Raw genomic sequence first — 27,750 nt, 5'->3', positions numbered from 1 at the left:
AAAAAGGAATCAAATTTGAATAAAAGTTCTCTGACTCCATAATAGAAATGTATGGCTACCAGAAAGGGGTCTCAAACACTGCCATTTCCAGAAAAAGAAATATCATACAATATTAATACTTGAAATAGGCCATTCAGTCCAAGTTCCCCATTTTATAGATGAGCAAATTAAAGAACCTCAAAGTTATGACTTACTTAAGATCATATAGTTACAAGTGACAGATCTGGGATTTGAATCCAGGTTTTCTGACTCTACTGAATTTTAGGTGATGGATACACTTGTATGTACAGGTATTTGGATATGTGTGTGTGTGTGTGTGTGTGTGTGTGTGTATACATACACATTTACGCATGTATGTATATAGACAATCAATAAGGGCTACTATGTGCCAGGCACTGTGAGTGCATATCCATCTATCTATCTGTTCTTGATATATTGTTAATGACAGAGTTTGATTCAAGATCCAAGTCTAATATTTCTCATGCCTGATGCATTTTTCAACACACATCTCTTTTAGGAGAGCAGAGGGGAAACTGGATAGTTGCAATATCCCAGGAAATGTTGATTTGAAGAAAAGGATTAATGTCTTAGTTTCTGGCTCTTGCCTATTTGGAGATCATGAAAAATAAAATGTAACTCACCAGATTGTCCACAGACTGAAGCTGCAAGAGAGGCAAGAAACAGATTACTTAATGTGGGAATTCTCAAAACTTTTCATTTAATATCTCATGTTCTGGCAAAGAAAAAAGGAGGAAGAGAAAGAGAAAATGGAAGAAGAAAAAGAAGAAAAGAAAAATAAGGATGATAGGAAGCAAAAAGAGGGAAAACAGGAAGATGTTCTTTCTTGTACCATGAGATCATTATTCACATTCTTTCCTTCTCTTCCTCTTCCTTCTCCTCCTCTTCATCTCCCTCCTCCTTTTCCTGCTGCTGTTGTCTCCTCCTCTTCATTATCATCATTGTCATAGCTAGCATTCTTATAACACTTTGGTTTGCAAAGCATTTTGTATATGTTAGCTTATTTGATTCTCAGAACCATCCTTTGAAGTAGGGACTATTTTAAATTCTCATTTTACAGAGCTAATAAGTGCCTGAGGCAAGACTTCTAACTCCCAATCCAGTCTATATGAGTGCCACCTGACTATCTCTGGGTCAAGTTCTTAGAATGATTGTCACCATCTTGCCTAAGCCATTCATACTCATTTTTACAATGCACTATTCAAGTCTTGCCTTACCCAGAAAGCTCTCCTTTGCAAACCAAAAGAATATAGCCTTCCTTCATTTTTATTGCAATTATCAGGAGTTTGACACTTAGCTTGGGTTGACTCATATCACTGCTGTGTTTGGGATTGTCTTGTTCAACTTCTTACTCTCTATGACAAGAAAGTAGCACAGCCCCTTGGTAGGTGGACAAATAAATTAACTTTCATTCATTTCTGGTTTGAAATTCTGAAAGAGGGCAGATATAATCATATTATATCATTTTTGCTAAACTGTTATTTACTATAAAGTAGGACTTTTTATACTTCAGATGGCAATGAAGCCCCACCATTTACTCAAACCTTGGTCATCTGGATTGATCAAATCTTTAAAACATCCCTTCCCCCCCGCAAAAAATGGAAACCATCACAGTCAGCATAAAGAAAATACCATTTCTTTAGGCAAGGACCCACACTTAACACCATATACCAAGATAAGATCAAAATGGGTCCATGACCTAGGCATAAAGAACGAGATTATAAATAAATTAGAGGAACATAGGATAGTTTATCTCTCAGACTTGTGGAGGAGAAAGAAATTTGTGACCAAAGATGAACTAGAGACCATTACTGATCACAAAATAGAAAATTTTGATTATATCAAAATAAAAAGCCTTTGTACAAACAGAACGAATGCAAACAAGAGTAGCAACAAACTGGGAAAACATCTTTACAATTAAAGGTTCTGATAAAGGCCTCATTTCCAAAATATATAGAGAACTGACTCAAATTTATAAGAAATCAAGCCATTCTCCAATTGATAAATGGTCAAAGGATATGAACAGACAATTTTCAGATGATGAAATTGAAACTATTACCACTCACATGAAAGAGTGTTCCAAATCACTATTGATCAGAGAAATGCAAATTAAGACAACTCTGAGATATCACTACACACCTGTCAGATTGGCTAAGATGACAGGAAAAAATAATGATGAATGTTGGAGGGGATGAGGGAACACGGGGACACTGATGCATTGTTGGTGGAGTTGTGAACGAATCCAACCATTCTGGAGAGCAATCTGGAATTATGCCCAAAAAGTTATCAAACTGTGCATATCCTTTGACCCAGCAGTGTTTCTATTGGGCTTATACCCCAAAGAGATACTAAAAAAGGGAAAGGGACCTGTATGTGCCAAAATGTTTGTAGCAGCCCTGTTTGTAGTGGCTAGAAACTGGAAAATGAATGGATACCCATCAATTGGAGAATGGCTGGGTAAATTGTGGCATATGAATGTTATGGAATATTATTGCTCTGTAAGGAATGACCAGCAGGATGAATACAGAGAGGCCTGGAGAGACCTACATGGACTGATGCTAAATGAGATGAGCAGAACCAGGAGATCATTATACACTTCAACAACGATATTGTATGAGGATGTATTCTGATGGAAGTGGATTTCTATGACAAAGAGACCTAACTGAGTTTCAATGGATAAATGATGGACAGAAACAGCTACACCCAAAGAAGGAACACTGGGAAACGAATGTGAACTATTTGCATTTTTGATTTTCTTCCCGAGTTATTTTTACCTTCTGAATCCAATTCTCCCTGTGCAACAGGAGAACTGTTCGGTTCTGCAAATATGTATTGTATCTAGAATATACTGCAACATATTTAACATATATAGGACTGCTTGCCATCTTGGGGGGGGGTGGAGGGAGGGAGGGGAAAAAAACGAAACATAAGCGAGTGCAAGGGATAATGATGTAAAAAATTACCCTGGCATGGATTCTGTCAATACAAAGTCATTATTAAATAAAATAAAATTTAAATTAAAAAAAAAGAAAATACCATTTCTACAACACTTAATATTTATTGTATTATATAATATAATTTTTGAAGGTCTAGAAGTTCCCTCCTCCAAACTCCTCCCCCCAAACATTTCCAGGGTCTTTTCCTATGATAAAAAATAGTTTATTGTAAATACCAGTGGGAGTAAGGATAAGGGAAAGAATCTGGAATTCAAAAGTTGTTTTAAGTGTAATTGGGAAAAATATTAAATAAATAAATTTTAAAAATAAAATAAACCTCATTTTTAAAAATTGAGTTTTATCATTTCATACACACACAATTGGAATTTTAAGAAAAAAGGAAAAAAATTGTCATAAAAAATAACAGAGGTAAGTAAGGCATTTTATGTACAAAATCACCAAATAGAAACTAAAATCTTAAACAATTTAGATAATGATTAAAGACTTCTAAAGAAAAGCCAAAGAGTATAAATAGACAAAAGAATCTTAGAAAGAAAAGAATAATGGAGAATAATCAGGAAGAGAATAAGAGAAAGGGAAATAAATATTTCAGGGACAAAAATATCTTACTCCTCATTAGTGGTGGTTAAATTTTTATTTTTATTTTGAGCGAAGAGGAGGGTGGAACAGAGGCATTAAGGAAAAGATTTAACAGAATTCTAGTGTAAGTAGAAATTTTTAGATTTCTCTCCCTGCTTTTGAGAAGATAAGAAAGTAGGGATAGAATATTGGAGAAGGGAGAAGAATGTCACAGAAGGAGAAATTAGTATTTGGCCCCCTCAACAGAAAGGAATTGCATATAGAAGTGATATCATAGTATGGGGAAGGGAGAGAGAAAGAGAGAAAGAGAGAGACAGAGAGAGAGAGAGAGAGAAAGAGAGAGAGAGAAAGATTATTATCTTATGTCATAAATCACAATAAGTTCCAAATGAATATGTGGCCTAAATATAAAATGTAATACCATAAGTTACAGTGGTTAATAAAATGAGGTACCTTTCATATCGGTGGTTAAAGGGAGATTTCTCAACCAAATAAGGCAGAGAAGTAATTGTAAAAGATGAAAAAGATAGTTTTGGTTATACAAAATTTAAAAGTTTTTATACAAATAAAATAAAAACATAATAAGAAGAGGAATTGTTAAAAATATGTATATCAAATATTACTCATTATAGTCTGATCTCAAAGATGTATGGGAATTGACAGAAAGATATTAGACCAAGTCATTCCCAATATGTAAACAGCCAAAAGGTCTCAAAAGAAGAACTGCAAATGATGAAAAAATATACAAAGCAATATATGCTTCAAATCTCTAATAGTAAGTAGGAAAAATGATCTGAACTTTCATTTCATCTATCAGCATAGCAAGGGTAATAGTTAATTAAATGAATAGTTAATTTTGGAAGAAGTGTGAGAATAAAGGATCACATGCCTGTGGATGGAACTATGACTTCCAATCCTTCTTGTCATTGACTTGGAAATTATACCAAAAATGTTATTACATTGCTTATATTTTTTTACTCAGAAACTTCACTTTAGGAATGTTTTCTAAAGATGGGAAAAATAGAAATAAACACCCTATATTCCCAAATATTTGTAGTCAAGAACAGGAAATAAAGGGAATGCCCACTGATTAAGAAAGGATGGAATATATTATATCATAACAGAATATGGTATAGTGAAAAGAGCACAGACTCTGGAATCAAAAGTCTTGGATTCAAGTGTTTTCTCTGATAATTATTACCTGTGTGACTTTGGGCAAGTCACTTCAATGGGCCTCTGTGTCTACATGCATAAAATGAGGAGGTGGGACTAAGAGATCTCTGAGAGTCCCTATAGCTAATATGCAAGGTGTGAATGTAATGGAATATTATGACTGATTAAGAGATATTGAGTTTCTCCAAAGGATCTAAGAAGGAAAATGTTAGCCATCTCTGGAGAAAGAGCTGATTAAATACATGTATGCATAGTGTGATTTTACATATATATTTTTTGTGTGTGTGTTAAATGGTGGCCTTCTTTAGTGTGGGTTGGGGAGAGAGTGAGAGAGAAAATTTGAAACTTAAAATGTAACAAAAAATTAGATTAAAAAAGATGATGAATGTGAGTTGAGAGGAAGGGGGGGTACAATGGATAGAACATTAAATCTGAATCAAGAAGGCTTGGGTTCTCTGGCTTCAGATGCTTCCTCATTGTGTAATGCTGGTCAAGTCATTTAACTACTGTTTGCCTCAGTTTTCTTCTCTGTAAAATAGGGATAATAACAGCATTTATTGCCTAGGGTTGAGTGAAAGCCAAATAAGATAGTGCTTAGCAGAATACGAGAAATATTGTATTGTTATTTAATGATTTCAGTTGTGTCCCACTCCTTGTGATCCCATTTGAGGTTTTCTTGGCAGATACTGGATATTGCCATTTTATCTCCAGCTCATTCACATAGTAGGTAGTAAGTAAATAAATTAGCTCTTATTATTGTTGGAAAAACATAGGAAAATTTGAATGAATTTATGCAGAGTGAAATAAGCTGAACTCAAAGAGTGACATATATATATATATATACAGGGTGTTGAAAATATTATTAGTAGAAAGTTGAAACCTGATTAACTAAAAAAAAAATACCAACAGTTATCCTAGAGAATGGATCAAAAGGACCATTCTCCTCATGGTGAGATACATGGAACAACAAGGACCGAATGTTGAATATATTGTCAGATTTGGCCTTTTCATCACTTGTTTAATTTTTTCCCCTAAAAATTCCTGTAATGTAAAACCAACATTCTTTAAACTTGTTTGAACAAAAGATAAAAAGAAAGAAATATGAACAATTAATGTGACTATTCCAGGCTGCTCAGGGCAAGAATTTCTTCTCCGAGATCAACTCAGAGAGGGCTTTGTTTCCCTTACAGCTCAGATCCCAGTCTGAAAATCCTACTTACCAATTACCAGCAGTGATGCCCACAGGAGTATGAGGAGAAGGTCCAAGGATGATTGGAAGGGAAATGTTCTTTCAGTAGCAAACAGATTCATTTCTGATCCTTGAAACAGAAATGTGCACATTAAGACAAAGGTTCGGAAGCAACTTTTCAGAAGAGAAGTGGCCATCTTAATTAAAAAAGGGAAGTAAAGAAATCCTCCTTCAGCTAATTATAATTTCTTCCCTTTTAATTGACATTTGTCTTCTTTATTCTCTCTTTCTAAAAAAAACAGTTTGATTTCCATATTTTCTTCATATTGTTATTTGTCAAATTTTCCAACTTTTGGCTGCCTCTCAAAATCAGCTCTTTCTGGCGCTGCATTTGGGACCAAACTGAGATCCCTTTAAATTGTATATAATTTGCTTTGTATTGCTAAAGAGATCTTCACTTTCACATATGCAAATGCTTGATGACTTTAGTGTATAATTCCCCCCCCTCCTTTGAAAAACACACAGCTGTCAGGCTATAGAAAAAGCATTTATGTGCTTCTAAACAAATCAAGTCTTCTAATTCTAAACAGAAAGTTCAAAAAGGAGTAAGGACAGTTTAGCCCCTACCTGATAAGTTAAATTAAAGACACAGAGCTACGAGAGCTGGAAAATTTTCCTCAGCTGAGCAAAGAGCCCTAGTTTGAAATGTTTGCTTTAGGTCTTAGAAGACAATACTCTTCTTCATATGATCAAAATCTATTAGAGCCTAAATGAACCGCAGAAAATAGTAAGTCCAGCTCCCGGTGATGTAATGGAAAGATCATTGACTTCTAAGCGAAGTTTCTTTTCAACTATTTAGGTCACACAGTTTGAAAAACTCTGCTTTAAGGCACCTGCAACTTGGTGGAAAACCAGAAGCTGCACCAGAAGTTAAGAGAGATACAATGTATTAGGAGTAGGGCAGGGCAAAGCAGAGGCAAAAGATGTCTTCTTCCAAGCATATGGCTAAGGAAGAAAAGATATAAGAAACATAAATAACAAGATGGAATTCAGAATGTGCCCAGTTTAATTCAACAAACTTTTATTAAGCCCTTACTCTATGTAAGAGTTCTGTTCTTTTTGTCCTGTTCCTATTATATCTAACGTAGTCATACTCAGGAATAGGGAAGCAGTGTTGTCAAGAAAGCAGCCGCTACTGGTTTTGGTGGGCAGAGTCCCATAGGTATATTTTATGCAAAAGATCTAAGCAGTCAGAAAACCCAAAGTATTAATATTTCCCTAGAGAAACAGATAACATAGGGGGAACAGAAACATTGACTCAAAGGCCTAGATCCTACCCTCAATTATATATTCAATAATAGCCTTTGTCTCACTACAGGGTTATTGAATTGTTAAATGGATGCTTCTAGTTGTAATTTATTATTTTTAAATAATATTTTAGTTTTTCTCTAATCACATGTAAAAATGATTTGATATTTTTTAAAGTTTTTTTTTGTTCCACATTCTATCCCTTCCTTCCTTCCCTTTCCCCTCCCTGATGTAGGTCATACATATCAATCATATAAAAATTTTCATATTAGTCATTTTGCACAAGAAAATTCAATCAGGAAGAAAGAAAAAGAAAGAAAGAAAAGAGGAAGAAAAAGTATGCTTCAGTCTGCATTCAAACAATATTAATTCTTTCTTTAGAGGAAGATGACATTTTTCATGATGAGTCTTTTGGGATCATGTTGGATCATTGTATTGCTGACATTGACTTTATTATTCACAATTTTTCATCATTTATTATTGATCTTATTGTATACAGTCTTTTACCAGTTCGGTTTTCTTCACTTTGTATTAGTTCATGTAAGTCCAGGTTTTTTTCTGAAATCATATTGCTTGTCATTTTTTTAAGCATATAGAATGGCTAAACAAGTTCTAGTGTTTTTTTTTTCCCTGAGGCAATTGGAGTTAAGTGATTTGCCCAGGGTCACACAACTAAGAAGTGTTAAGTGTCTGAGGCTCGATTTGAAGTCATATCCTCCTGACTTCAGGGCTGGTACTCTATCCACCATGCCACCTAGCTGCCCCACAAGTTGTAATATTAAAACAATATACCACAACTTGTTCAGCCCTTCCCCAATTGATGGACATCCCCTAAATTTCCAATTCTTGACACAAAAAGAACTGCTATAAATATTTTTGTACAAACATTTGATTTTTTTTTTTTTTGGTCTATAGAACAATATGCAGTGGATACAACCACTTTCAGGTTCTATTATGAATCAATTAGTGTCTGATATTCAACATACCATACATAGCTTCCACTTTTCCCTTTAGTGAGTTCATCCTGAAGCTTTCATCTTGTAAAGGGATTCTGTTCCTGACTTTTGGAATTTCAGAATTGTGTAAAACCTACCTTTGATTTTCAGGTAACTTTTATATTTTGTCTTCTTTCTCTATTAGAAGCTTATATCCCCAGGATAATACACCATTACCAAATAGGATTTATACCAGGAATGCAGGACTGTTTTAATATTAAGAAAACTAGGAGCACAATTTATTACATTAATAACCAAATTAACAAAAATAATATGATTATCTCAATAGATGCAGAAAAATCATTTGACAAAATCCAACACTTATTCCTATTGAAAACACTGGAGAGTATAGAAATAAATAGACTTTTCCTTAAAATGATAAGTAGCATCTATTTAAAACCATCAGCAAGTATCATATGTAATGGAAATGAAATAGAACCATTCCCAATAAGATAAGAGGTAAAACAAGATAGCCTACAATCACTAGAAATTTAGCTTTAGCAATAAGAGAAGAAAAAGAAATTAAAGGAATTAGAGTATGTAATGAGGAAACCAAATTTTCATCATTTTGCAGCACTTTTGCAGATCTTGCAAAGGTGCAAGATACAAAATAAATCCATATAAATCATCAGCATTTTTATATGTTAGCAACAAAGTCCAGCATACAAAGAGAAATTCCAGTTAAAATAACTGTAGATAATATAAAATATTGGGGAGTTTACCAAGACAAAGTCAGGAACTATATGAATACAATTACAAAACACTTTTCACACAAATAAAATCAGATCTAATCAGTTAGTTATATGAAAAAATGCTCTAAATAATTTTTGATCAGATAAATAAAATTAAGACAACTCTGAGATACTACCACATACCTTTCAGATTGGCTAAGATGACAGGAATAGACAAGGATGAATGTTGGAGGGGATGTGGGAAAACTGGGAGACTAAAACATTGTTGGTGGAGTTGTGAATGGATCTAAGCCATTCTGGAGAGCAATTTGGAACTATGTTCAAAAAGTTATCAAAGTGTGCATACCCTTTGACCCAGCAGTGTTTCTATTGGGCCTATATCCCAAAAAGATCTTAAAGGAAGGAAAGGGACCCACATGTGCAAAAATGTTTGTGGCAGCCCTTTTTGTAGTGACACTCACTGGAAAGTGAGTGGATGCCCATCAGTTGGAGAATGGCTGAGTAAGTTATGGTATATGAATGTTATGGAATATTATTGTTCTGTAAGAATGATCAGCAGGATGATTTCATAGAGACCTGGAAAGACTTATATGAACTGATGCTAAGTGAAGTGAGTAGAAGCAGGAGAACATTGTACACAGCAACAGCAAGATTGTATGATGATCAATTCTGACAGAGGTGGCTCTTTTCAACAGTGAGATGATTCAAGCTAGTTCCAATGATCTTATGATGAAGAGAGCCATCTGCAACCAGAGAGAGGACTGTGGGGATTGAGTGTGGATCACATTTTCCTCCCACCCACCCCCCCCCACCTTTTTATTGTTGTTTGCTTGCATTTTGTTTTCTTTCTCATTTTCCCCTTTTTCGTCTGATTTTTCTTGTGCAGTATGATAATTATGGAAATATGTATAGAAGCATTGCACATACTTAACATATATTGGATTACTTGCCATCTAGGGGAGGAGGTGGGGAGAAGAGAAGGAAAAAAAAATTGGAACACAAAGTTTTGCAAAGGTAAATTTTGAAAATTATCTTTGCATATGTTTGAAAAATAAAAAGCTTTAATTATTAAAAAAAAAAAAAAAGAAAATAAGCTCATGTTGCCTGGTGCACATAAGATAGTATTAACAAATGCCAGTTCCTTCTTTTTCCCTCACTCTCTCTTTCCTTCCCTCCCTCCCTTCTTTCACTTTCCTTCCTCCCTCTCTCCTTCCCTTCCTTCCTCCCTCTCTTCCTTCCTTCCTCCTTTCCTTCTTTCCTTCCTTACTTCTTTCCTTCTTTCATTCTGTCCCTCCCTTCTTCCTTTCTTCTTCTCTTGCTTTCTTCCCACTTAAAAGGCAAAAAAAATGACAAGGACACCAATAACAATGCTAAAAATAACAATTGAAAAGCTGGGTACATTTGTGTCAATGAAATAGAATTTTTAAATTGTTTTTCTTTTAAAATATTTTTTTTCAAAGAGCAAAATTTTATTTTCTATTCTTCCCATCTTTCTCTGCCAATAAAACAAACAAAAAATCCAAGCATTTGTAACACACATAGTCAAACAAAACAGATTCTTGCATCAAAATCTATACTTGTGCTTATATCGTCTTTCTGTCTCTGTCTTTGTTATAAGATTAGGCCTAGTAGCTTTGACACTAGCCTTGATGGTTTTGAGATATCATGACACTCTTCCCTTAAGGGAGGGTGTAAGCTTGTAGGACATCCCATAGGGAAATAGTGACAATAATATTTTTCACAGGTTAGTACTTTTGTGTCACCCAAATAATATATTATATGCCATCAGGTCATTGTTTTTTTCCCTGATGACAAATTCCCCTGAATACTATTTCACTTCGACCCCTGATATGTAACTTCACCAACTTAGAGGAGCCACTCAAAATCAGAGTATGAGAACCCCACACTAAGAAGACCATTTTGGACCATATATTTCCTTCTATTGAGAGCACCCTCTTCCTTCCAGGAGCTCATCTATCTATTGCAGCTGCTGAATGGACTTGTATCTCTATGCTCCCCACCTCAGCACTATCCTTGAATGAGTTATACTCCATGTTAATGAATTTGCTGAGTTATGTTTGGCTTCCCTTTTTTCTCTTTTTTTTGCTCACAACAAAACTTTTCCTTGAATTAATGCTCATTCTTTTACATGCTATTGCTAGCACCTAAACTCATTAAGGGGTTATTTTCTCCAACATTATTGGCTGGCCCATATGTCTTTCCTTAGACATAAACTGGATTCCTGAACAAGAATTTAATCTATTAACAGCCACACATTCATTGTGGGAGTATGAAAATGTGAGTACAGTTGTAGAAAGTCTGGGTCAATAGGGGAAACCTACATTCTCCCAACAGAGACTCCTTTATGGCAGAGGATTGTCTCAAAACATTCTTTCTTTCTGTATATATACACATGTGTACACACATACAAATATCTGCATTTCTGTCATTCTGCACCCTAAGTTTTTCATCTCTCTATTGGGAGATTGGTAGTATTCTTTATTATCAGTTCTCTCAAATCATAGTTGGCAATTGAGCTGATTAAATCTTCCAAAGCTGTTGCTATTGTGTAAATTGTGCTCTCTCTGCATCATGCCATGCAGATCTTCCCAGGTTTCTCTGAAACCATATCCCTTTTATTCCTTATAGTACAAAAAAACTTTTCTATGTAATCATTTGTTCAGTCCTTTCTTAATTGGTGTATATTTCTTCAGTTTTCAGTTCTTTGATAAGATTAAAAGAATTTACATGAAAGAGAACTGAAGGGGTTTAAGTTCTTTTCAAAACAGAAGATGCTATAAAAAGGATTCTGACATGAAGGGGGATGTTGGGCTTAATAGCCTTTACAATTTCTTCCATCTATAAGACCCAGGGATGATTTTAATTGAATGATACAGGTCTGATGATGTGAAACCTCTTTGGGACCTTAGCCTGGTATTATTCTTGGACCCAGAAATAATAGCTTGGGAAAATTCCTTGGAGAGAGAAGCTGAAGAACTCAGGACAGTTCAGAAAGGGCAACGATATCTTTAGGCACCACACAGACTAGACTTACTTAAACAGCTACTTTATAGAAACTTCAAGCTGAGAAAAGAGTCATTCCTATCCTTGCGGAAGCACTGATCAGTATGATCATGAGCATGCTTAGTAGAGAAGCACTTCTACTTCTCTTTTTCTAATTCACTTTCTCTGAGGAAGCAAGTACCCTTATTTGGATGCTGGTGTGGACTGTGCCTAGTCTGAATTTGTCTGATTTCTTTTTTTATCTCTATGGATCCATTCTTCATTCTGGCCCTGGGTGAGTAGGATAATTTAACACGAGTTCTCAGGGATAAGATACGGATGGAGGCCTGCAGGTTTCCCAGAAATGATATCTCTGGATATGCTGTTTGAAATGTATCTTATTGGTGAATTTCATTTTTCAAAGATCATGGTGAACAGGAGGGATACAGTAGGACTTCAGGAGAACAAAATATTAGGATCTCAAAAAGAAGGGAAGAGAATAGAATCCACAAATTATACAACAGAAAATAGAGTTTGACTTCTCTTTCTGGCAAAATTCTAGATGCTCTTATCAAAGACATCACAAAAAGGCATTAAGACCTGGTCTTGCCAGTCTAATTTTATGTCCTTTTTTGATAGGGTGACTGTGCTGGTAGATAAAGGGGATGTTAAACATATTATTTATCTAGATTTTAGCAAAACATTTGACAAAATCATAGTATTAATTGGCATTTACATAGCAGTTTGAGGTTTACAAAACAATTTTGAAAAGAAAATATAATCTCATTTGATCAGCACAAGAACTCTAGAAGATAAGTGCTATTATTAGCCTCATTTTACAGATGAGGAAAATGAGGTACACAGAGATTAAGTGATTTGTCTAGGGCAAAAAAGGGTCTGAGGCTAATTTTGGATTCAGATCTTCCTGATTTCCTGATCTAGCACTCTAATCACTGCACACTATGCTATTCTTGAAGAAAAGACTCGAATATGGGCTAAATCAAAGAGTCTTAAACTGCGATTTGCAATGCCTTATGAGATCACATAACTGAATGTTGGGGGGGGTGCATGAAATTATGATTTATTATCAGCTTTGCTCAGCATTGCAGAGAGCCAATATATACTAGCATAGGAACCATGAATATTAGAATCTTACCTAATTTTTATCCTGTCCTTTATGTCAGGGTGGCAAACTCCCCAAGGACCAGATTCATGTCTGTTTATGTACTCATCCAACCTAAGAATGGTTTTATATCACTATGAGATACATACCTCAAGGAGATCATGATAGAAAGGAAGTCTTCATGTGCACCAAAATATTTGTAGCAACACTTTAAAATTTTTTTATAATAGCTTTTTATTTTCAAAAAAAAATGCAAAGATAGTTTTCAACATTTATCCTTGTAAACCTTGAGTTCCAAATTTTTCCCCCTCCTCCCCCTCCATTCCCCCTGCCCTAGACAACAAGTAATCTAATATAGGTTAAACATGTGCAATTTGTCTAAACACATTTTCATATTTATCATGCTACACAAGAAAAATCAGATCAAAAATGAAAAAAAGTGAGAAAGGAAAAAAAAAAAACTCAAGCAAACAACAACAAAAAGGTGAAAATACTATGTTGTGATCCACATTTAGTCCCCATAGTCCTCTTTCTGTATGCAGATGGCACTCTCTATCACAATATTGATTGACCTTAATCATCTCATTGCTGAAAAGAGCCACTCTTTTTTTTAAGGAAAAAAGAACCCGAGACCAAGTAATTGACCATCATCTGAGGACCAGATAAATTGGAATACATGAACATAACAGTATCATAGATAGAAAAGCACATGTTTTGTGGAGGGAATTATTGGTGAATATTTAGGACTAGTGACTGTTTATAGGGTAGAGAGGAGTTCATTGCCAGGTAAAATAATGACAGGAGAATTCTGAAAACGGACTTGAAACTGAGTATGTGAAAAGAGACATACATTTTTGAACTTGACCAATGTGTGAATCTGTTTTGCTGGACTATTAATGTTTGCTTTGAAGATTTTGCTTATTTTTAAAAATGGTTCAACTGAGGACAAAATCAATGAGAAAGATAATAAATGCGTGTATATATATACATATATGTATGTATATATGTATATATACACACATATAATATACATATGGGTGTATGCACATGTATGTATATATACACATGTGCAAAGCAAATGCAGAGGTTTGTGTAGCGTAGCTCTGCATTGAAGCTTGAAGCAAAGAGACTGGATGAAGGACCTTTTCCACCCAGAGATATCAATATTCAGGGATATGATGAGGAAGTCTGGTTAGATTGTTTTTTATATGATGGTGCAAGGAGATTAAGAGTTTGGGATGTCATTGATTATAAGGTCATCTGTAACAGCACCAAATTAGTGGTAGAGACAATAAAAGTTGATAGGCAGAGAGAGAACTCATTGTGAATTAAGGCAGAGAGAGAGCTCATTATGAATTAAGGTGATACAGGCTAGTATAACAAAGAGTAAAATGCTTGAACTGGACCTGGATGGGAAAAATAGAAAAACAGTGTTCTAGTTGTGAAGGAGAGGGACTATTTTATTTTCTTTCTGGTGGAAACAGGCACCTGAGTTTACATGGCTTGAGGAGCAGCCTCTCATATCACAATGGATACAGAGCTAATCTAACTTAGAAAATCCTGGTTTCAAGTACTTTCTCTGACACATATTGACTGTGTTACTCTAGGCAAGACATCTAAGCTCAGAGTGCTCAGATAATTCTAAGCTGTTAAAATGTAGAACAGCTGTTGATACACATGATTGAACACCTTCTGTTCCTTCTTCACTTCTTCCCCTCTGTTATTTCTATAGATACAACTACTCTCTCTTTTTAAAAATTAATTAATTAGTTAATTGATTGATTAATTTACAAAGCATATGCCTGGGTAATTTTTCCAACACTGACTCTTGCAAAACCTTTTTATTCCAAATTTTCCCCACCTTTTCCCCCATTCCTTCCTCTAGCTGGCAGGTAGTCCAATACATGTTAAATATGTATACATATTTATACAGTTATCTTGCTGCATAAGAAAAATCAGATCAAGGAGGAAGGAAAAGAAAAACTGAGAAAGAAAACAAAATGCAAGCAAATAACAACAGTGTGAAAATGCTATGTTGTTTTCTACACTGTTACCATGGTTCTTTCTCTAGGTGTAGATGGCTTTCTTCATCACTGAACAAATGGAACCGGTTTGAATCCTCTCATTGTTGAAGAGAGCCACATCCAACAGAATTGATCATCATATATTCTTGTTGTTGCCGTGTATAATAATCTCCTAGTTCTGCTCATTTCACTTAGTTCATATAGGCCTCTTCAACCCTCTCTGAAAACATCCTGCTGGTCGTTTCTTATAGAACAATAGTATTCCATAGCATTCATATACCATAATTTATTCAGCCATTCTCCAGTTGATGGGCATCCACTCAGTTTCCAGTTTGTTGCCACTACAAAAAGGGCTGTCACAAAAATTTTTGCACATGTGGGTCCCTTTCCCTCCTTTAAGATCTCTTTGGGAAGGGAAAGGGACCTGTATGTGCCAAAATGTTTGTAGCAGCCCTGTTTGTAGTGGCCAGAAACTGGAAAATGAATGGATGCCCATCAATTGGAGAATGGCTGGGTAAATTGTGGTATATGAATGTTATGGAATATTATTGTTCTGTAAGAAATGACCAGCAGGATGAATACAGAGAGGACTGGCGAGACTTACATGAACTGATGCTAAGTGAAATGAGCAGAACCAGGAGATCATTATACACTTCGACAACGATATTGTATGAGGACATATTTTGATGGAAGTGGATTTCTTTGACAAAGAGACCTGAGTTTCAATTGATAAATGACGGACAAAAGCAGCTACACCCAAAGAAAGAACACTGGGAAACGAATGTGAACTATCTGCATTTTTGTTTTTCTTCCCGGGTTATTTATACCTTCTGAATCCAATTCTCCCTATGCAACAAGAGAACTGTTCGGTTCTGCAAACATATATTGTATCTAGGATATACTGCAACATATCCAACATATAAAGGACTACTTGCCATCTAGGGGAGGGGATGGAGGGAGGGAGGGAAAAAAAATCGGAACAGAAACGAGTGTCAATATAAAGTAATTATTAAATAAAAAATTAAAAAAAAATAGAATGCAAAAAAAAAAAAAGATCTCTTTGGGATATAATCTCAGAAAAAACACTGCTGCATCAAAGGGTATGCACAGTTTGATAACTTTTTGAGCATAGTTCCAAGCTGCTCTACAAAATGGTTTTTTCCGTTCAGTTTCACCAACAATGTATCAGTGTCCCCTCATCCCCTCCAACATTTGTCGTTATCTTTTCCTGTCATCTTAGCCAATGAAATGATGAAAGCTGAACAAAGGGAGCAATAGATATTAAAATAACATTAAGGGAAACAAAAAGAATAGTAAAAGGCAATTGAACTCTGGGCACTTTTAACAAACAGTCTTGGGTCCTTTTGGTTTTCTGCAGAGAACAGAAGATAAAATGCCCTTAATTCTTCTCAGTATAGAGGCTTGTCTTACATTATAGGAGGTCGCTGTAATGTAATCCTTACTTTGTTTAGCAATTTAACAATTTTTGTTTAACACAAGTCATCAACAAAACTTATAACAATAAAATAAGGAAGAGAACAAAATAGAGACTTTTGAATCTAATAACCATTAGTTCCAAAGAGATATTTGTATATATATATTTACATATTTATATATATGCATATACATATACACATATATCTACATATGAAAAAAATCTAAATACATAAATCTCTAAAGTGACTTAGAATTCCAAACATAAAGGTTCCTCTTTGAAAAACCCTTCCTAATCACCCTAATAAGTTTTGATCCTGATGATTTTTCTCTGTCTCTTGTTCTATCTCTTTTTCTTTTCTTTTTTTCTTTTTAATAACTTTTTATTGGTAGAACCCATGCCAGGATAATTTTTTACATTATCCCTTGCATTCACTTCTGTTCTGATTTTTCCCCTCCCTCCCTTCACCCCCTCCCCCAGATGGCAAGCAGTCCTTTACATGTTAAATAGGTGACAGTATATCCTAGATACAATATATGTGTGCAGAACCGAACAATTCTCTTGTTGCACAAGGAGAATTGGATTCAGAAGGTATAAATAACCCAGGAAGAAAAACAAGAATGCAAGCAGTTTACATTCATTTCTCAGTGTTCTTTCTTTGGGTGTAGCTGCTTCTGTCCATCCTTGATCAATTGAACTTTAGTTAGATCTCTTTGTTGAAGAAATCCACTTCCATCAGAATACATCCTCATACAGTATCATTGTTGAGGTATATAATGATCTCTTGGTTCTGCTCATTTCATTTAGCATTAGTTCATGTAAGTCTCGCCAATACTCTCTGTATTCATCCTGCTGGTCATTTCTTACAGAACAATAATATTCCGTAACATTCATATACCACAATTTACTTAACCATTCTCCAATTGATGGGCATCCATTCATTTGCCAGCTTCTAGCCACTACAAACAGGGCTGCCACAAACATTTTGGCACATACAGGTCCCTTTCCCTTCTTTAGTATCTCTTTGGAGTATAAGCCTAGTAGTAGCACTGCTGGATCAAAGGGTATGCACAGTTTGATAACTTTTTGGGCATAATTCCAAATTGCTCTCCAGAATGGCTGGATGTGTTCACAATTCCACCAATAATGTATCAGTGTCCCTGTTTTCCCACATCCCCTCCAACATTGCACATTATCTTTCCCTGTCATTCTAGCCAATCTGACAGGTATGTAGTGGTATCTCAGAGTTGTCTTAATTTGCATTTTTCTGATTAATAATGATTTGGAGCATATTTTCATATGGCTAAAAATAGTTTTAATTTCTTCATCTGAGAATTGTCTGTTCATATCCATTGACCATTTATCAATTGGAGAACGGCTTGATTAAGAAATCAATTATAAATTAGAGTCAATTCTCTATATATTTTGGAAATGAGACCTTTATCAGAACCTTTGACTGTAAAAATGTTTTCCCAGTTTATTGTTTCCCTTCTAATCTTGTCTGCATTTGTTTTGTTTGTACAAAAACTTTTCAATTTGATATAATCAAAATTTTCTATTTTGTAGTCAATAGTGATCTCTAGTTCTTCTTTGGTCATAAATTCTTTTCTCTTCCACAGGTCTGAGAAAACTATCCTTTGCTCTTCCAATTTATTTATAATCTCATTCTTTATGCCTAGGTCATGAACCCATTTTTGACCTTATCTCAGTGTACGGTATTAAATGTGGGTCAATATCTAGTTTCTGCCATACTAATTTCCAATTTTCCCAGCAATTTTTGTCAAATAATGCATTCTTATCCCAGAAACTGGGGTTTTTGGATTTGTCAAACACTAGATTATTAAAGTTATTGACTGTTTTGTCCTTTGAATCTAACCTATTCCACTGATCAACTAGTCTTTTTCTTAGCCAATACCAGATGGTTTTTAGTAACCATTGCTTTATAATATAAATTTAGATCTGGTACAGCTAGGCCACCTTCATTTGATTTTTTTTTTCATTAATTCCCTTGAAATTCTTGACCTTTTGTTTTTCCATATGAACTATGTTGTTATTTTTTCTAGATCATCAAAATAGTTTTTTGGGAGTCTGATTGGTATAGCACTAAATAAATAGATTAGTTTAGGTAGTATTGTCATCTTTATTATATTTGCTTGCCCAATCCAAGAGCATTTAACATTTTTCCAGTTGGTTAGATCAGACTTAATTTGTGTGGAAAGTGTTTTGTAGTTTTAAACATAAAGTTTCTGATTTTCCCTTGGCAAATAGATTCCTAAATATTTTATACAATCAGTAGTTACTTTAAGTGGAATTTCTCTTTGTAACTCCAACTGTTGGGTTTTGTTAGTGATATATAAGAATGCTGATGACTCATGTGGGTTTATTTTGTACCCTGCAACTTTGCTAAAGGTGTGGATTGTTTCTAATAAGTATACCATCATATCATCAGCAAAGAGTGATAATTTGGTTTTCTCATTGCCTATTCTTATTCCTTTAATCTCTTTCTCAACTCTTATTGCCAAAGTTAGCATTTCTAATACAATATTAAATAGTAACGGTGATAGTGGGTAACCTTGTTTCACTCCTGATCTTACTGGGAATGATTGCAATTTGTCCCTGTTACCTATGATGCTTACTGCTGGTTTTAAATAGATGCTACTGATTATTTTAAGGAAAAGTCCATTTATTCCTATACTCTCAAGTGCTTTTAATAGGAATGGGTGTTGGATTTTATTAAATGCTTTTTCTGCATCTATTGAGATGATCATATGGTTTTTGTTAATTTGATTATTAATATGGCCAATTATACTGATAGTTTTCCTAATATTGAACCAGCCCTGCATTCCTGGTATAAATCCTACTTGATCATGGTGTATTATCATGGGGGTGCTTTTCTGTAGTCTTTTTGCTAATATCTTATTTAAGATCTTAGCATCAATATTCATTAGGGAGATTGGTCTATAATTTTCTTTCTCTGTTTTCAACCTACCTGGTTTAGGCATCAGTACCATGTCTGTGTCATAAAAGGAATTTGGTAAGACTCCTTCATTCCCTATTTTTTCAAATAGTTTATAAAGCATTGGGGTAATTGTTCTTTGAATGTTTGGTAGAATTCACATGTAAATCCATTTAGTCCTGGGGATTTTTTTTAGGGAGTCGATTAATAGCTTGTTTTATTTCTTTTTCTGAAATGGGACTATTTAAGCAATTTACTTCCTCCTCTGATAATCTGGGGAGCCTATATTTTTGGTGGTAGTCATCCATTTCGCTTAGGTTATCAAATTTATTGGCATAAAGTTGGGCAAAGTAACCCCTTATTATTTCTTTAGTTTCCTCTTCATTGGTGGAAAGTTCTCTCTTTTCATTTTTAAGACTACTAATTTGATTTTCCCCTCTCCTTTTTCTAATCAGATTTACCAAAGGTTTATCAATTTTATTGTTTTTTTCATAAAACCAACTCTTAGCTTTATTTATTAGTTCAATAGTTTTTTTTTTTACTTTCTATATTATTAATTTCTCCTTTTAATTTTAGAATTTCAAGTTTAGTAATTGATTGGGGTTTTTAATTTGGTCTTTTTCTAGCCTTTTAAGTTGCAAGCCCAATTCATTGATCTTCTCTTTCTCTATTTTATTCAAGTAAGCCTCTAAGGATATAAAATTTCCCCTTATTACTGCTTTGACTGCATCCCACAAATTTTGGTATGATGTCTCATCATTGTCATTATCTTGAGTGCAATTATTAATTGTGTCTATAATTTGGTGACTTACCCAATCATTGTTTAAGATGAGATTATTTAATTTCCAGTTACTTTTTGGTCTATTTTTTTGTTGAATGTTGTTTTTATTGCATTGTGATCTGAAAAGGAAGCATTTACTATTTTTGCCTTTCTGCATTTAATTTTGAGGTCTTTATGTCCTAATATATGGTCAATTTTTGTGTAGGTTCCATGAACTGCTGAGAAGAAAATATATTCCTTTCTGTCACCATTCAGTTTTCTCCAGAGATCTATCATAACTAATTTTTCTAATATTCTATTTACCTCTTTAATTTCTTTTTTATTTGTTTTGTGATTTGATTTATCTAAATCTGAGAGTGCAAGATTGAAATCTCCCGCTATTATAGTTTTGCTGTCTATTTCTTCTTGCAACTTTCTTAACTTCTCCTTTAGGAAGTTAGATGCTATACTGCTTGGTGCATACATGTTTAATACTGATATTGCTTCATTGTCTATAGTACCCTTTAGCAAGATATAGTTTCCTTCCTTATCTCTTTTAATTAGATCAATTTTTGCTTTTGCTTGACCTGAGATAAGGATGGCTACCCCTGATTTTTTGACTTCACCTGAAGAATAATAGATTCTGTTCCAGCCTTTTCCCTTTACTCTGTATGTGTCTCCCAGTTTTAAATGTATTTCCTATAAACAACATATTGTAGGGTCCTGACTTTTGATCCAGTCTGCTATCCACCTCCTCTTTATGGGAGAGTTCATCCCATTCATATTTACAGTTAAAATTACTAAATCTGTATTTCCTGACATCCTAATATCCCCAGATTATGTTTTTCTTTTTTTTTTTTTTGCCCTCCTTCCCCCCTTTCCTAGTATTAAACTTATTGGTCCCATTTGTGTCACGCAGCTCTCCCTCTTTAATATCCCTCTCTCCTCCCTTTGAATCCCTTCCCCTTTCTTGTACCCTTCCCTTATTACTCTTTTTCCTTTTTCCTTTTCCTCTCCCACTTTTTAATGAGGTGAGAGAAGATTCTCTATAAAACAAATATGTCAATTATTTCCTCTTTGAGCCAACTCTGATGAGAATAGGATTCACACAATGTTCCTCACCCTCTCTAAGTTCCCTCAGATATAATAGGTTTCCTTTGCCTCATTGTTGCATGTAGTTTCCCTCTTTATATCTCCCCTTTTCCCTTGTTCTGACACTATCCGCTTTCCATTTCTACTTCTTTTTTAATGTTATATCAGTAAAATCAAATTATACATGTGGTTTTTATGTATATCCACAACAGAAATACAGTTCTCAAGAGTTCCTTTTACCTTTTTCTACTTCTTTTGAGTTCTGTTGTTGGAGATCAAATTTTTTGTTTAAGTCTGGTTTTTTCCTTAGAAACAAATGGAATTCCTCTGTTTCATTAAATGTCCATCTTCTTCCATGGAAAAAAATGCTCAGCTTAGCTGGGTAGTTTATTCGTGCCTGCATTCTAAGTTCTTTTGACTTTCAGAATATCAGATTTCAGGCCCTTCGATCCTTTAATGTTGAGGCAGCCAGATCTTGCGTGACCCTTATTGTGGCACCTCGGTATTTGAACTATTTTTTTTCTGGCTGCTTGTAAAATTTTTTCTTTAGTCTGAAAATTCTGAAGTTTGGCCACAATATTCCTCAGAGTCTTTATTTTAGGGTCTTTTTCAGAAGGTGTTCGATGAATTCTTTCAACGCCTAATTTCCCTTCCGGTTCTATTACTTCTGGGCAGTTCTCTTTGATGATTTCCTGTAAAATAGTATTTAGGCTCTTTTTTTTTCATCATAATTTTCGGGTAGTCCAATGATCTTCAGGTTATTTCTCCTAGATCTATTTTCCCGGTCTGTTGTTTTTCCAAGTAAATATTTGACATTTTTTCCAGTCTTTCATTTTTTTGGTTTTGCTTGACTGATTCTTGATGTCTCAATGAATCAGTCATTTCTATTTGTTCAGTTCTGATTTTTAGTGAGTTATTTTCTTCATTAGCTTTTTTTTACTTCTTTTTGTATATGGCCAATTGAGTTTTTAAATGAGTCATTTTGCTCTATGGAATTTTTTTCCATTTCACTAATTTTTTTTTTTTTTTTTTTTTTTTTTTTTAGTGAGTTATTTTCTTTTTCCAATTCACAAATTCTGTTTCCCTGAACTTCTTGGGAGTTTTTTACCTTTTCCAATTCACATTTCAGGAATTTGTTTTCTTTTTCCACTTTATCAAATTTTTCTTTTAATGAGTTATATATCTTTTCTGTACTCTCTTACACAGCTTCTCTTTCCTTTCCCCATTTTTCTTCTAGTTCTCTTTTAAGGTTTTTAATAGTCTCTTCTAGGAGAACCTTTTGTATTGGAGACCAACAGTTGTCTGGAGACTGTCTGCTATTAGTCTCTTCAGGGTTGAAAAGCGGTTCTCTTTCTGTATAGAAACTATCAATCATTCTTTTGATTTTTTTACTCATTTTGTTAAAGCCTGTAAGGTCTTCCTTCAGGGCCAGGAGGTTACCAGCTTCCTCTGCAGAGCAGTGATAGGTGTATGGACGGGTAGCTGTCCTGCCAACCGGCTACAAAAAGCAGCGAGGTACTGGAGTGCTCTGGGAAAGAGTTCCCCACCCTGGAGTAACTCAGGCCTGCAGGGCCGAGCTGGGAAAATGCCCTGCAAAGAACCCCCATTGTGTGAGATAACGACTGCCCTGGGGCTAGATGCTGAGCAGTGAGAGTTTCACTATCCCAAGCCAAAGCCCACCCTGGGGATATGGGTATTAGCAGTTAAGCAGTGAATGGATTTGCAGGGACCAGAAATGTCTATGCCCCAGGAAGCACAGCCTCCTGGGGAAGTTCTATTGCTCCAGGCCAAGCCCCCGACTGTGCCAATTAGAGGCTGCCCAGGCTGTGCCCCCCTGCTGTGCAGATTTAGAACTGCCCCCGCAAAAGCCCCGAACTGCAGGATGTGGCTGCAGGGCTGCATTAAGTCTGCCTGAGTCATTTCCGGTTTTGGGTGATTAGGGATAGATCTTGTTAGTTTCTGGCATTTTTTAGAATACCCTCTGTTTTAGGCTTTAATTTCTCTGCCAGTTTACTGCTTTGTAATTAAAGCAGAGCAGTTAGCCTATAGCAGAGTCGTCTCTATAATTTCTCTAGCCACAGAGATCACCCCCGCCCCTGGTCTGCTCAGAATGCTAGTCTCTAACTCCCTGCACTAAGTCTGCTTCTGGCCCCTCAGAACAAACCTTTCCTGGTGATCTTCCAGATTGACTTTAGCTGGTAAGTTGTAGTGCTTCTAATCTTCATGAATTTAAGCAGTGAAGAGCTATTTTTGAGGCTGAATTAAATAATTGGTTATGAGGGGAATGAGAGGAGCTTAGAAAGTCACATGTGCCTTCTCTGTCATCTTGGCTCCCTGTCTCTTTTTCTTTATAATGTTGTCATTTTATAAATTATTCTCTTACTTCTGCTCGTTTCATTCTGATCAACAAATCAATCAATAAACATTTATTAATCATGTATGATATGCCAGATACTGTGCTAATCATTAGGAATACCAAAAGAGGTAAAAAAAAAAAATCAGTTCCTGCCCTCAAGGACCTTACAATGTAATGGGGTGGTGACAACATGTGTACAAATATATGTAAAGCAAGCTATATACAGAATAAATAGGAAATGATTAACAGAGGGAAGGCTTTATAATTAAGATAGATTAGATCAGGATTAGCTCATAGAGGCCTTCTGAGTTTCCTTCAACATTCCTTATGGCAAAATTATATCCTATTACGTCATATATCATCACTACTTAACCATTTCCCAATAGGTAAGCACCCTTTTAGTTTGTGGGGTTTTCTTTTTTTTCTTTTTTTTCTTTTTTTTTTGTGCTACTACAAAAGAACTGCTATAAATATATATTTTTGGATAATATGAATCCTCCTCTTTCTTAGATCTTTAGGTATAGGTTTAATCAGTGGAATTATTAGATCAAAGAGTTTAGATGTTTAATAATATGTTTTGTGGCTCATTATTCTGTATCTTCTAATATTGGATCTGAGTAGTTGGTAAGAAGTGAGAGGGCATAAAGACACTTGACCTATCTATTTATTCATTTCTTGTCCATTGTGAAAGAAGCTAAGTATTATGGGATAATACTATGACTACTATGCTAAGATAAACAACATATAGCCTTTCCCTCTAGGTATGAGAATACAGAATGCAAGACAAGACAGAAAATTCTGTAATACAGACTATGGAATCTTGAGGAGGGAAAAACTACTTATAGCAGAGATGATGAAGTTGTTGTTTGTCCTTTCTTATTTGTTCTTTTTTTGTGCCCAGTTGGGACCCCAGAATGGCAGCTACTACTACCTATAGGTTGTTGTTTGTCCTTTCTTCATGATGAGGACCATGACATCAGGAAGGTAATGCCATGACTTGCAAATGAATTGAATTTATGTGAGGGAAAACTTTGCAGAGTCACCAGCCTTACTCTCTCCTCCAGAGCCCTGTGGGTTCTTTGTATAAAGGCATATAAATTTTGATTTCTAAAACCTCACAAGATATTTTGGGTTTTAAAATTAGATTTCTTTTTAAGGATCATGTCTTAAACCAAAGTCACCCTGGCTCTCATTGGCCAACAATAGGTCCTAACTCATGTATCACTTAGTCATTGTTTTGGACCCTGATAGCTTTCAGTGAGTGTAAGTAGCAATTCTTTCTGTTTTGGTCAAAAACCTTCAGGTGTTCCCTTCCCAGATAAAATTTTTTTGAGGGGGAGTAGCTAAAAGAGGTCATTCTTTGCCTCATTTCTTACCTAAACGTAATTACTGAATGGGTTTTGCCTCAGTCAAACTGAGACCCGTTAAAGACCTTAACTCAGAGATTCCTATTACTTCCAGGACTATCTTCCTGATCTATGTCTTGTCACTGGGTCCATATGACTCTGGAAGAAAAAGTAAGAATGGTAATTGTTCACAGACAGCCCTCATTTAAATACAATTTACTTTTAAGTCATGGCATCACTTTCCTGATGACATGGTCCTCTTAGAGAAGAAAAAACAGACAACAACCTATGAGCAGTAGAGATGTCCCTCTGGAGACCCAACTGGACAATTCCAGTGGGGCAATACAGCTCCTTTTCTCCCTCCCTCTCTCCTTTCCTTCCTTCCTTCCTTCCTTCCTTCCTTCCTTCCTTCCTTCCTTCCTTCCTTCCTTCCTTCCTTCCTTCCTTCCTTCTTGTAGAGGGCTCAAACTATTGGGTTGATGCACTGAAGTCGGGACTGCTAGGTGCTTGAGGCTAACTACTGATTGGACAATACTCTATGGGCATATGCTTGGAAAATGGTCCTTTTCACTATCTGTACTGGTTGAATGATTGGTGTATAGAGGATTGTAGGAGGGACTAGGGGGTGGAGAAAAGCTAACCAGGGGGCGGTAGATGAGGAAGGAGGCAGTCGGGGAGATTCTGCTTCCATCCTGTTCAATCCTGCGTCTGGGGACCAAGAATAAAGATTAAGGACTTTTATTTATCCTGACTCCGGCTGATTCTAGGATGTCCTGGGTATTAGCACATCATTACACCTTCCTTCCTTCCTTCCTTCCTTCCTTCCTTCCTTCCTTCCTTCCTTCCTTCCTTCCTTCCTTCCTTCCTTCCTTCCTTCTTTTCTTCCTTTCTTCCTTCTCTCTCTCTCCCTTCTTCCTTCTCTCCATCCCTCAGTCTGCACAGGAAATCTTATCCTTACCTATAGGTGCTCTGCAAAATATAAATTTTGATTGTTGAAATCTTGAATGCCATCTTGGGGTTTATGGGTTAGATGTCTTTCTTAAGATGTCTATCTTAAACCCAAATCCCTTTGACTCTCATACCTTAGTCAAAAATAAGTCCCAATTCAAGCCTCATTAGGTCATTATTCAAGCCCTGGTGGTTCAGAGTTAGTGTAAATAACAATAGGGGTAATGAGGAAAGGCTTTTTGACAGAAGAAGTATTTTCTTGGAAAATCAGTAGGATTTTGATAAGCAATGACTGAGAATAAGGCATGGCTTTAGAGGCCATAAAGAAAACATGTCCAAAGACAGGAAGGAAGAATGCCTACAGAATAAAGGGAGAATTGAAGGGACTAATATTCCATGCAATTTTAACCATTGATAGTCTTGGATATTTCAGAGGCCCTATTGGTACTTTCAAGTGAGGAAGGCACTTACAGTGAGTTGAGAGCAGTCTATGGTCTTGCTTCCCCTGCTTTTTTCCTCTATCCCAACTGTTTAGATTAATTTAATTAAAATTAACAAGTGTTTTACAGGCAGGCAGTGGACAGAGCACTGGGTCTGATGGCAAGAAGATCTGAGTTCAAATCCTGTATCAGACATTTGCTAACTGTGTAATCTTGGGCATGTCACTTAGCCCCTATCTGCCTCATCTGTAAAATGGGGACACACAAGAAAACCCCACAGACAGTATTCATGGAGTCACAGAGTTGGACATGACTAAACAAAAACAGCAACAATATTATATGTCAACCCTCTATTCAATGCTAGAAGCACGAAAGTGAAAAAGTGTTCACTCATTTAATGGTGCTTTTAAGCAACATATACATAGAAAATTAAATATAAAAGACAAAATAATTTTGGGCAAAAGAGCACTAAAAAGTATGCATATGTGATAAGAATAAGCTTTTTCTCTGTGTGTGTGTGACCAGAATCAATTTCCTGTGGAAGGTTGTAACTGTCATTGTTGTTTGTCCTTCATTCTCAAAGACTTTAGAGAGGTAATGCCATGAGAGATAAGTGAATTTCATTTAAATGAGAGAGGGTATTGCAAAATCACCAGTTTAATTTTCTCCTCTGGGTGAAACTAGATCAGGATTACAAGAGATGATCCTTACCTCAGATTATGATTATCTTGAGTTCCAAAGCTAATTCTCATTGAATGATCTCAACATTTCTATGGTCTATATAAAGTAATAAACAAACAAACTCTGAACATATTTGGTAGCAGAAAATGGCAAATACTGAGCCCTATGGTCCCTTGTGAATATAGAAAGTAATCAGAAAGAAGCCAGAAGACCCAGATTTTAGAAAAAGCTTGAAATTAGTATGTGAGAATAGATAGGTGAGCTATGTTTGAAAAAATCTGTTCCTAAGTCATGTGAAGCAATCCCCTTTCTATCATTTATATATTAATTTTGAATGTTGGAACAGCATATATCTTTCCTTTTTTTCCTTTTTCCATCTGTTACTCAGCTCTTTCATCAAAACCCATGATTTTTATCAATCCTCCATGGACCACTTTCTTCAAAGGGGAAAAGGTGCTTCTGACATGCAATGGATCAAATTTCTATGCACCAGGAAAGACAAAATGGTACCACAAGGGGGAAATGCTCCAAGAAACTTCTGGAAACAACATAAGGGTTAATAGTTCTGGAACATATAAATGTACGACTAACAATTCACGCCTTAGTGACTCTGTAACCTTGATCTTTTCTCCAGGTAAGAAAAGAGATGAATTAAAAAACATTAAAATGGTTTCA

The 27,750-nt window shown here is 35.4% G+C and overlaps 2 protein-coding genes across 5 annotated transcripts in view; one reads left to right on the top strand and one right to left on the bottom strand.

Moving 5' to 3' along the window:
• Positions 1 to 6,339, bottom strand: part of FCRL3 (Fc receptor like 3) — a 31,706-nt gene extending 25,367 nt beyond the window's left edge. Inside the window, 3 exon segments of the mRNA XM_051993750.1 lie at positions 642 to 662; positions 5,948 to 6,150; positions 6,152 to 6,339. Coding sequence (XP_051849710.1) covers positions 642 to 662; positions 5,948 to 6,150; positions 6,152 to 6,183 — 256 coding nt within the window. The 5' untranslated portion in view covers positions 6,184 to 6,339.
• Positions 6,340 to 12,113: 5,774 nt separating this feature from the next.
• The window catches only part of LOC127559748 (Fc receptor-like protein 4), a 31,143-nt gene continuing 15,506 nt past the window's right edge, over positions 12,114 to 27,750 (top strand). For all 4 annotated transcript variants that reach the window (XM_051993736.1, XM_051993737.1, XM_051993735.1 and 1 more), the window contains exons 1-2: positions 12,114 to 12,209; positions 27,464 to 27,709. In XM_051993736.1, coding sequence (XP_051849696.1) covers positions 12,182 to 12,209; positions 27,464 to 27,709 — 274 coding nt within the window. In that variant the 5' untranslated portion in view covers positions 12,114 to 12,181. The remainder of the gene's footprint in view (positions 12,210 to 27,463; positions 27,710 to 27,750) is intronic.

This window comes from Antechinus flavipes, chromosome 4, assembly GCF_016432865.1.
Source record: "Antechinus flavipes isolate AdamAnt ecotype Samford, QLD, Australia chromosome 4, AdamAnt_v2, whole genome shotgun sequence".
In the NCBI taxonomy this organism is placed as follows: Eukaryota; Metazoa; Chordata; class Mammalia; order Dasyuromorphia; family Dasyuridae; genus Antechinus; species Antechinus flavipes.
This window is presented reverse-complemented; position numbering and strand designations above follow the sequence as displayed.